This window comes from Cydia fagiglandana, chromosome Z (assembly GCF_963556715.1).
Source record: "Cydia fagiglandana chromosome Z, ilCydFagi1.1, whole genome shotgun sequence".
Lineage (NCBI taxonomy): Eukaryota > Metazoa > Arthropoda > Insecta > Lepidoptera > Tortricidae > Cydia > Cydia fagiglandana.
Window position 1 is genome coordinate 16,997,844 of NC_085959.1, and position 10,396 is coordinate 17,008,239.

Below are 10,396 nucleotides of genomic sequence, written 5' to 3' on the forward strand. Positions count from 1 at the left end.
TCTTAATTTTCATATTACAGACGTCAAATTAATGCTTTTAATTATTTATATGACTTATTTTAAAAATATTTAAATGTATTTACAAAGATTCAGTTGCACTCTATAAAAAATCATACTTTATGACATTCATTGACCGACAATGGGAAACATATTGCCGTCTTATGTCTTAGAAAAGATAACAGAAGGAAAAATACATAATTACTTATCGCTTCTAGATTGTGCAAATTTTTCGAAAAAATCGATTAAGATTCTCCTTTAAAGTTGTTAGTAGGTAGTACAAGTCGCTGAAAGTTTAAAGTCTGGCTAATGAAAGACGAACCTGCAAAAACGTGGCAAGTTCAAAAAATCTGTAGCGGGCTACTCTTTGATTTTAAGGATTGCATAATCTTGATACTTTTTATGATTTCTATATTGTATTCAGTACCTACTTAGTATTTTCTTCCGGACTTAAGCCCTTGCTACACGGTCGCCGACAAGCCCCCAGACCGCGTGGCCTTGGCTGGTCCCGGACCGTGTAGACAGTTGTTACCAACAAAATATGACCAAAACTGACCAAGGATAGACCAAGGTCAGACGGTTAGAAGGCTTGTCGGCGACCGTGTAGCAAGCCTTTTACACTTGTACGTTTTGTTTGCGTAAGTAAGGACAAATTTAAAATTGCCGCGTTTTTGAAGGTTCATCTGTCATTAACCAGACTAGTAGAGCAGAGCACTTAAGTTTAAAGTTTAATCTGTATATAATACGTAACGTAGGTACCTAATGTTGCCTATAAATCCGATCCGGTCTTATCCAACATTGGTACCTTATGAACTATGAGATTTGCTAAATAAACAAACCAGTATTATGGTATCTTTTATTTTCAGTTGTCTTACCTAAATACATGTACGTAATAATATAACATCGTCGAAAAGAAAACAATATCGGCTTAGAAATTACAAATTTTACCGTCTTCCTTTCAAATATTTAACTATTTCCATCGTGTCACCTTATTAACTAGGTACTATTTACAATTATATAAAATATTATTTAATTAAACATCACCTTGCCATGCCCGATTAATTTGTAAAAAGGCATGTAAAATCTATTAAAAGAGAGGTCCACTTAGGTGCTTTTTTTACTTCATAATACAAAACAAAAACATCTTTCTCCTACCTCATTCCTCATATAATATTCCCCTGACATAGCACATTGTGATTTTTAATTGTTCCCGGAAATAAAATAATGAATTAAAAAAAGTGTCATGAAAGCAAAGAAGACGTTCAATCGGTTAATAAGCAGCCAGGTAAAGAGGAAAGTGGTCGTCGGCATCATGCAAGTTGTTAAAATGAATGAAAAATGTACCTGTACGTGTTCACGGCGAATACCTTGAAAATATCGATTCTAATATTGAGGAATAAATATTATAAATTATAACATAACTTTGAGTACCTACTTATCTATTTATCTAAATTATTTTGGCATGACCCTCGTACGTACTCGACGATTGGCCGTTTAAAAGTACTGTCATTCCTCTCAGGTCCTGTCAGGCCTCTATTTTTTAGGAAAGTCACCTTTGCTACTTTAAAATTTTAAGTACACCCATATAGCTTATCCTAATTATCGTCCCAATAACTCATTTAAATATTGTAACTTATAAATATATTAATTGTTTGAGATAGACAGGTAGTGGTGAGAGAGGGTAGTAGCTAAGTCGTCAGCAGGCCACCTGCGTGTAGGTGAGGCTGAAGCCTCGGTTGGCGACGTCGGGCGCGGTGGTGGCCGTGGCGCCCTCGTCGCCGTCCGTCACCACGTACAGCACGAACGGCTTGGCTCCCGCTGCACACAATTATCATTTATTAGGAGGGCTCATGGGTGAATTGCAAAGATATCATACAGTAGCGCCTGTTTCGGCGAATTTAGGAACTTGCTGCAGGCGCTAACTGTGTAGTACAATCGCGTGCGCTCGCGGTGTTCCAGTTAAGAAAATATGCCTCCATCCTTGCTACCTGGCTAGCTGCAAGGCATTCAAATGTCTTAAAAATAGTATCGCCTTAAGGGTGGAACACCGCGAGCGCAGGCGAATGTACATTTTTTTGCATATATGTAGCTTTATTAGGTACAACACCAATGTTAACGAACTATATTCAAAAAGAAGAGGCACCACTGTTTGCACAGATCTTTTAGGTCGGTACCTATCATATTCGATTCTAAGATTGAATTACTTAGCTATTTACATACCTTACAAACAAACTACAGAAATATTAAATGAAAACCAAGTGCTTCAAAGAATGGGAAGGAATCAATACAAAAAACGTCCATGATATTTCAATATCTCGCTCTTGAAAATGTGGCACACGTCGGTTACAGCCAGCCACTTACTTTGAACGGTAACGAAGCCCAGCCCACAGAAGCGGTCAGTGCCGACCCCGAGGCCGGTGTCGACGACCGTAGGGTTGGGTATGACCACGAAGTCCGTGGTGCAGGCGCCGTCGTTGACCGCGCCCACCGTCGTCCCCAGCACGGTGTTGTCCGCGCCCTCCACGTCGCCCGTCACCGTGAACGAGTAGATGTCGGAAGTCTTAAAGAAAAATAACATTATACTTACATATGAAACATTCGCCGGTTCAATTTTAAGTAACATATCGTCAATGACTTTGAGAATATCTCGTATCTGACACTGGCTACTCAGGCAGTTACTCTGTATGTATCCCATACCAAATAGATACGAGCCCCGATGCAAATTATTTCGTCTAGTTCCACGCAACAATTTTGTTTATTTTAATAAATTTTACACATGAACATAAAATGACCCAGTAATGGGAACCATAATAGCAATGTTTAATGTAGTTTATTTTGATCGTATAATAAAATTGTGTGAGACTTTTATTGCTGAAAAAAAGGACTTTTCAAAAACGTTGTCCAAATCATATTGACCTCTCCTACAGCACTGCTGCATGCATGGGCTCGAAAAAAAATTGTCAGTGCATTGGCAGAGCCCTATTGCTTTCCCTAGTAATAGCCCTTTTCACATATGTTGTAATCCTACCCGTCAATAAAAAAATAAATAAACATGATTTTTTCCCTTTCAGTACAAACGATATTTCTTGTGTTTGGATTTAGTTATTGCAGAGTATTATCATATAAAATTAAATTACATTAGTATAAGCATTAAATATTAGTAATTTTTAAACAAAAACATAATTTTTGAACAAACGCGAGAACCTCAAAAAATGGTCTCACTAGACGAAAACATATGCATCGGGGCTCGTACCACTTTTTCTTTTGATTAACAGAAATAGATACGAGTTTTTTTCCAAATAGTGCCGGTATATACATTGGTATTTAGTTCTAAAAATTTCATTACGATTGGTTAAGTTTTGAAGGAGGAAAATGTAGAGAAAGATTTTTGGTCGGAGCTGCAGTTGTCCTTATCGCACATTTTTGAGGCTCCGCCCGCGCCTGCGAGACAGCAACTTTGATTTAAATTTCTTAAATCTCAAAAGGGGCTCAACTAATATTTCCAATTAATCACCTACTATTATCGGGAAATGAATGCAAGAAAGCCCGCCAAGTACTGGATGCGTACAGTACAGACCAACAGAGCACCAAACTCTTGTGACAGACACGGTGGTCTCTTTGGTACAGACGTATAATAATAAAATAAAATTATCGCGTTGATTGTTTATTAAATTATAGTTAATGACCTGAGCATATTGTATGGCGCAGTAGCCGGCCTCCATCCTGATGCATATCCCGTAGTTCAAGTTGGCGATCTGGCGAGTGCCGGTGACGAGCGAAGCACTGAGCGCCGTGTTGGCGGCCGTGCCGTAGTTAAAGCTGGAGATGGTCCCTGTGGTGCCGGTGTAGTACTGCAGGCAGCCGTTGGGTGCTGAAACGGAATGCAGCAGTTAATGTCAGCACAACAGTTGATGTCGGAATGGCAAGGCAAGTAGATAGAAACCTGCTAATTGACGGTGACGTCGGCAAACACTTTAAAAATACCTAAGTTGGTACGTAACTGCTACAGTCTACCACTTGAGAAAGATTTTAATATAATCTATACCTAAAGCAAATAAACTAAACTTGCCTTTTTTTCTTACTACTCACTGGTCAATACATTGGCAAAATTGACGTGATGGGAATAGGTACTTAAACAATTCGGAGTTTAAAATTACTTTAGTCTGGTAGTCTGACTATTTGTGCCAATGACGAGGCGAATGACTAAGTACCTATAGCGTTGACGAGCTCGAATGTGTGAATGCAAAAATCCGCAACGAATGTATGAAGGGACTGACCTAATCCTGGGCAATCACAGGCAATCTGTGTAAGCTTTACGTTCCACCGTCTGCTGAATGTGGTACTCGCAGTAGCAGTGATTGTGACTGTGATCGCCGTGTCGCCGTCGAAGTCGACGAAGATGGTCTGACCGGTGTTGTCGCCGCAGAGTGTTGGCACGATGGTGTTGCCGCCCGTAACAGTGATGGAGTCCGTCGAGCAGACGCCGTCGCCGTCCGGTTGAGCGAGCACCATGTCCAGGAAGTCGATACGGAGCTGGAATAATGTCACTTTAAATCGCTTTTCGCTATAGCGTTTGATGGTCTTTCGAACGGCCAAAGAATACGAAACAAAAGTGGATGACAGATAATTTCGTGGAAATGTAAATTTTGTCATGGAATTCAGTCTCAGCAGCCGCCGTATTATGAATGGTTATATCCACGTGATAAATACATAACTGCCACTTTTTATCATCGCGGGATAGTAAGACACGGACACCGTTTTATCACGCTGTCACGTAGACAAAAACGACCATCACATCCGTACTGGTGAGCTTTATAGGCATTATAGCTACCCAGGTTGCACAAGCGCGAGTAGTGCTAGTGTGCCGGACTCGCAGGCCGCTGGGACAGTAACAAACGTTTACCTGACAGATGTTACTGCTGCACCGGTTGACGATAATGCTGCAGGCGGCGCCGCCGGCGTACGCGGCCGGGTACCCCGGACTCGTGAAGTACGTGTTGTTCACGTTGGCAGTGCTGCCGGACTCGCGGGCCGCTGGGACAGTAACAAACGTTTACCTGACAGATGTTACTGCTGCACCGGTTGACGATAATGCTGCAGGCGGCGCCGCCGGCGTACGCGGCCGGGTACCCCGGACTCGTGAAGTACGTGTTGTTCACGTTGGCAGTGCTGCCGGACTCGCGGGCCGCTGGGACAGTAACAAACGTTTACCTGACAGATGTTACTGCTGCACCGGTTGACGATAATGCTGCAGGCGGCGCCGCCGGCGTACGCGGCCGGGTACCCCGGACTCGTGAAGTACGTGTTGTTCACGTTGGTGGTGCCGCCGCAACCGCGGGCCACTGCCAACAATTATACAAAAACATGTGGAGTCAGACCTGTGCAAACGTCGACAAAAAAGTAAAATAATGAAAATTAATGGCATTAACTTCTATGAAAGTATGACGTTTATAATAACACTTGCACAATTTGTGCTATAAAAATCGCTGCTCAGTTAGCTTGATTTTACTCCACTTATCTTAGTTTACTATAAGCAATGGGAATGGAAATTCAGTAGGCCATGCAGTTTCCAAACACTTACACTTTCTGTCGGTTAGATAGGTACGTGCCGAATTAATTATTATAATTATAACTACCTAATAACTTAAACCCAAAGAGTACTTGATTACAAAATAACGGATTATTCGATGACGCGGGGTCGTTGTAATACTGAGAAGTATCTTCACTTCATAGGGTCGTTCAACATTGGTGCTTGACTTATTAGAACTGATATGAAGAGGATATAAAAGAAAGTTGGTAACCAATCATTTTATAGGCGCTTTGCTTAAATGCTTACCTACGCAGCATCGTCCTCTTCTTGAAGCGCACGTCCCAGTGATGGTCCCATTGAGGTCGTTACATTCCCGGCGCGCCAAGCATGTGCCAGTCATGACGTTGGCAGTAGAGCACTCAGTATTCGCAAAGCGAACGATGCTCCCGCCGAATGGAAACACTGGAATTACGAGGTGTTAGATCAGGGGTTCGCAATCATTTTCTGTCCGCGGCGCACTTGCAAGTTTAATAAGTATTTAATCTTCAGCGTCCTTACCTAGCTAGGCTATGCGAAATAGATAGCTAGCATGGTGAGGAGGATTGCCTCACGGCGCTCCTCTTTACTTTCCACGGCGCACCAGGACGCCGCGGTGCATTGTTTGTGAACTCCTGGGTCCCCCGATCCGATATCGGATGACCAATGGAGAAAAACAGCTGCTAGAAAACGCCCTATGGCATCAACATCAAGTCCTTTTATTTCTCTATTAACGCTTTCTTTTGAACAACAAGTAATACAAAAATGCACTTTACTTTTTTATTATTATTAGTCGTATCCGGCATCTGATATTGGATCGGACAATGTGAAAACGCTCTTATAGGTAGGTCTACACTCTATTCGTAGGTGTTGGTCGCCGGACTCTAGGGTTAGGGGCTAATAGAGTCAGTCCGAGAAAAATCTGCAGCGATTTTGATAGCCCATGCTGTGCAAGTGTCATTTTAAACGTAAAACTTCTATGAAATTATGACGTTATAAATAACACTTGCACTGCGTGGGCTATCAAAATCCCTGCAGTCTTCCTGGTGTAACTCTACACAACACAAACGTAACTACTTACTCAAAACACAGTGCACAACATCCCTTGTTTATCATTCATACACTAGATAAATTTAAAATATGTACTATAAATTGAACAGTCGCCATCAGATATATTGGAGCGGCCAAGGTGTTCACAATATCTGAACGCGCACTCTAACGCCCTGACAATAGAGGCGTGTTCAGATATTTGTGAGCACCTTGGCCGCTCCGATATATCTGATGGTGACTGTACCTTAATTAGGAGTCGGGTATATAACCCTTTTCTTCACCTTAGCGGTAGTACTTACGGAAGTATTATTCAAGCAAATATAGGTACATATTTACAAGCATGTATAAAACAAATGTGATGGTTGCAAAGGCAATATTATTGCATTATGATATTGAGAATTTGTGAAAAGCTTATTTCACCTTTTTTTTGTCTCGATCTGTTATGTAGGCATACCTAACACTGGCTCTGTGGTCGTTAGTGAAGACTAACTAAAGTAACGAGCCGTAACTGAATAAAATTCTTAAGTCAAGTATTTAACTTGGAGCTAATGAGACCTAGATATTCGCTTGTTTAACATCGTTTTTGTATTGTGTAATTAGGTGAGTAGGCAGTCAGTAGTTACATATGCACAAAAAATGTAACACTTTTGCATTTCGCATTGTACCTACTACCGCGGTGGTATCTATAAAAACAACTAATTGCTACGGTAATGCGCACGCAAAAGCAAAATATTTGTCTTATGTACCTTAATATGTAGTTAATACTATTATAATGCTTGAAAAAAAAACGACAAATTTTATATTGTTCAAATATGAATCAGTTTAAGAAACATAACATTTAGTAATACCTATTACGTGTACCTGAAATGACGAGTGTAGGAATAACTACCCTAATTTTCAAGCGTAAAAAAGCTTAAGGCACTGGTGGTGTTTATAGCCGATAGCTCATAGCTTACTAGCTCGCGGTGGGACCAGTGCCTAACCTGTCATCGAGTTTTTGAATCGAATGTATGTTTACATGCTCTTTTTCATATGAAACAAAAATGTATCTAGATGAACTAAAACAATGTTTATCGAGGCTAAGTCATTATTTTTATTTAAATTAAATACTTATATTTATAAAAAATAAAGAGTAGCACTCTTCACTGTAACCTGTCTTGTCCAAAAGCATCGCTCTTCCAGATTTTATAAGCACCAATTTATATAAATAAAATAACAGCTATATAATAACATAAACAGCCTTTAACAATGTACTTTGCACAGGTCTTATACATATATCTATACACACAACCATATATATACAGGTCTTATATATATATATATATATATATATATATATATACCGGGTGTGGCCTGTAACACGAGCAAATAATTAAAACATAGATTGTACTCCTCAAACGATGAAACTTCTGTTCAACAACTTTTAAAAATTATGAAGTATGTATTTAGACTCCCTATTTTTCATACAAAATAAATATTATCTTCAATGGACGCCATCGCCACGCCATTATCATTGTGACTGACGTTGCTTGTCATGCCTTAAAAATATAACAAACTTTGCAATACATTGCGTCTTAGAATAAACTTAAAAGTGTATTAAAAATCAAACCACAAGTTATTTTTAAAAGTCGCTGAACAAATGTTGAGGTCAGTATGAGGAGTACAGCTTACGGTTTAATTTTTTGCTCATATTACTGGCCCGGTATATTTTACAACAATATTCATGCACGAAGTTTGTCCAAGGATAACTATTTTCACTGTAACCTGTACGTGCGCGGTATTGCATCTGACTTTGATCTGACTCATACACAGAAAAAAATATTTAGATCATAACTATGGCAATATAGGTTAGTATCAAGCTAACCACCGTAGGGAACCATCATAACCCAAGTGTCGTTAGAGACAAGTGGTTAAAGGCAGGAATCTGGGGTTTGTAACGGAATGTTAACTTTAACTTGTCTCGATTATTTTACGAATTTGGTATGGGACCTAATGTAATAATATCATTTTAATATTTTTATTTATTTTTTAAAACCATAAACATAATTAATAACAAACTTAGAATAAAAGTACATAACCTATAATTAAAACTACCTACAAATTTTAATATTGTATGAAGGTTTATTCATATAATTAATTATGCTAAAAGTGAGACATTCGTATTATTATCCGTTCAAGAGAAAAAATAAATTCAAGACTTACAATAACCTATACTTTAACCTGTGTTCAATGTATAGGTTATTGTAAGTCTTGAAAATAACTTCTTCATTATCCGTTCCCTTTTAAAAATTTGGGGTACTTGAAGTAGTAAAACATATTTTTCATTCTTAAAAGTAAAAATAAATACAAAAAATTTTTTCATTAACTTTAACCTGTCGATGCGACTTTCTTCAGAATCACTCATTTATTAAATGTTTGTTTCTAAAGCTTTAGCTTGGGTATAATATATGTCCACTGCTGGGCAGGCCTCCTTACATTCACGAGAATAGTATGTGTGTTCTCTACACATTGCCGTAGTCAGGTAAAATATATAACTTTTAATTTTCCTAACTAAAACAGATCCGCTTGTTTCACACTTTCGCAGGGCCGAAAAAAAATCATGTGTACTTACAAATCTTTCCTTTTCTGTACCCTTTGTCGTCCGCTTCTTCGGAATCCAGTTCCTCTTTATCAAAATTCCACTCTCTGTTGCTGACGCCGCCTATCGCATCTGAACCATCGTAGTTAACGGATATAGCCAAAGCGGCGATTAACGAAGACCCTAGTATCATTAAGAAAACTTTGCAACTCATTTTTAACTGCTACCACCACTGTAGCACACAACGCTTAGCAATATAACCAGAATATTAATATTATAGAATATTCGCGAAGTTCTATATTAACCAAGGCACGGTCCCACTATGCTGAAGTTCAATTTGAGGAGTGTAAGCCCTACGTGCAACCGTCGCCAAAATGGTAAAGGAGCTGTCAATCATGTATATATAATGTAGGTGATAACGGTTGCCGTGTTTGTGCAAGGTGTTAGGGTTGATACCGTTCTTCAGTTAGCACCCGCCGACCTGGAGAACTACTTACGTGTCTACAACTGCTAGGAAAGGTATGTCACACATCATTAAGCAGGTAATTGTTAAATCATGTGAACCTTATGTGCCACAGATTTCATTGCCAATGCCAAGGGCGTATTTAATGGTGAGTCCTTTTCCGTATATGTCAAATAATAAATAATAATCATGTACATTATTTCTTTACCACACCAGTTTAGATGTATACAGGTTCTGGTTTATAGCTCAAAAACTGATACCTGATAAAGTTGCATTTTATTCACAAGAGTGGCGAAGATTTTTCACAGCATTAACATTAGTTGTAAAAAACTGGCATAACTTACAAAGCGTAAAATGTTATATTTTAATGCTCTTTATAGTCTTTATCAGCATTTCCACGATACTAAATTGGTGTATCCCAAGAGCAACTAACAGTTACAAAAAATACCCAAATAACTACATAATTGTAGAATTTCCTCAATTTCGAGAGGTAGGTACCTGACCATCAGATCCTGAGCTGATGGCCGTTCTACCAACTCTGATATGCTAATTATGCTATACCAACTGCGTATCTTATTAGGACAAACAAGAAAAGTACCAGGCTTCTTTTATATCGTCAATGAGTGTAGGTATAATAAAATTATTTCCAGGGAAGAAGTTACCCATGCATCAAAACAAAAAATAGTACGTATCATGCAGCACTTATGTTTCAGGTTATGTTCTAAGTATAACCGTTGAAGAG

General features: G+C 39.0%; 1 protein-coding gene across 1 annotated transcript; it reads right to left on the minus strand.

The window, feature by feature from the left end:
• Positions 1–1,690: 1,690 nt before the first annotated feature.
• On the minus strand, positions 1,691–9,384 carry LOC134679100 (uncharacterized). The gene is made up of 7 exons (XM_063537944.1): positions 9,225–9,384; positions 5,834–5,989; positions 5,209–5,339; positions 4,275–4,530; positions 3,684–3,868; positions 2,359–2,557; positions 1,691–1,815 (listed from the first exon to the last, which is right to left on the minus strand). Exons 1-7 carry the CDS (start codon positions 9,382–9,384, stop codon positions 1,694–1,696), a joined length of 1,209 nt encoding a protein of 402 aa, XP_063394014.1. The 3' UTR covers positions 1,691–1,693.
• Between the last annotated feature and the right edge of the window lie 1,012 nt (positions 9,385–10,396).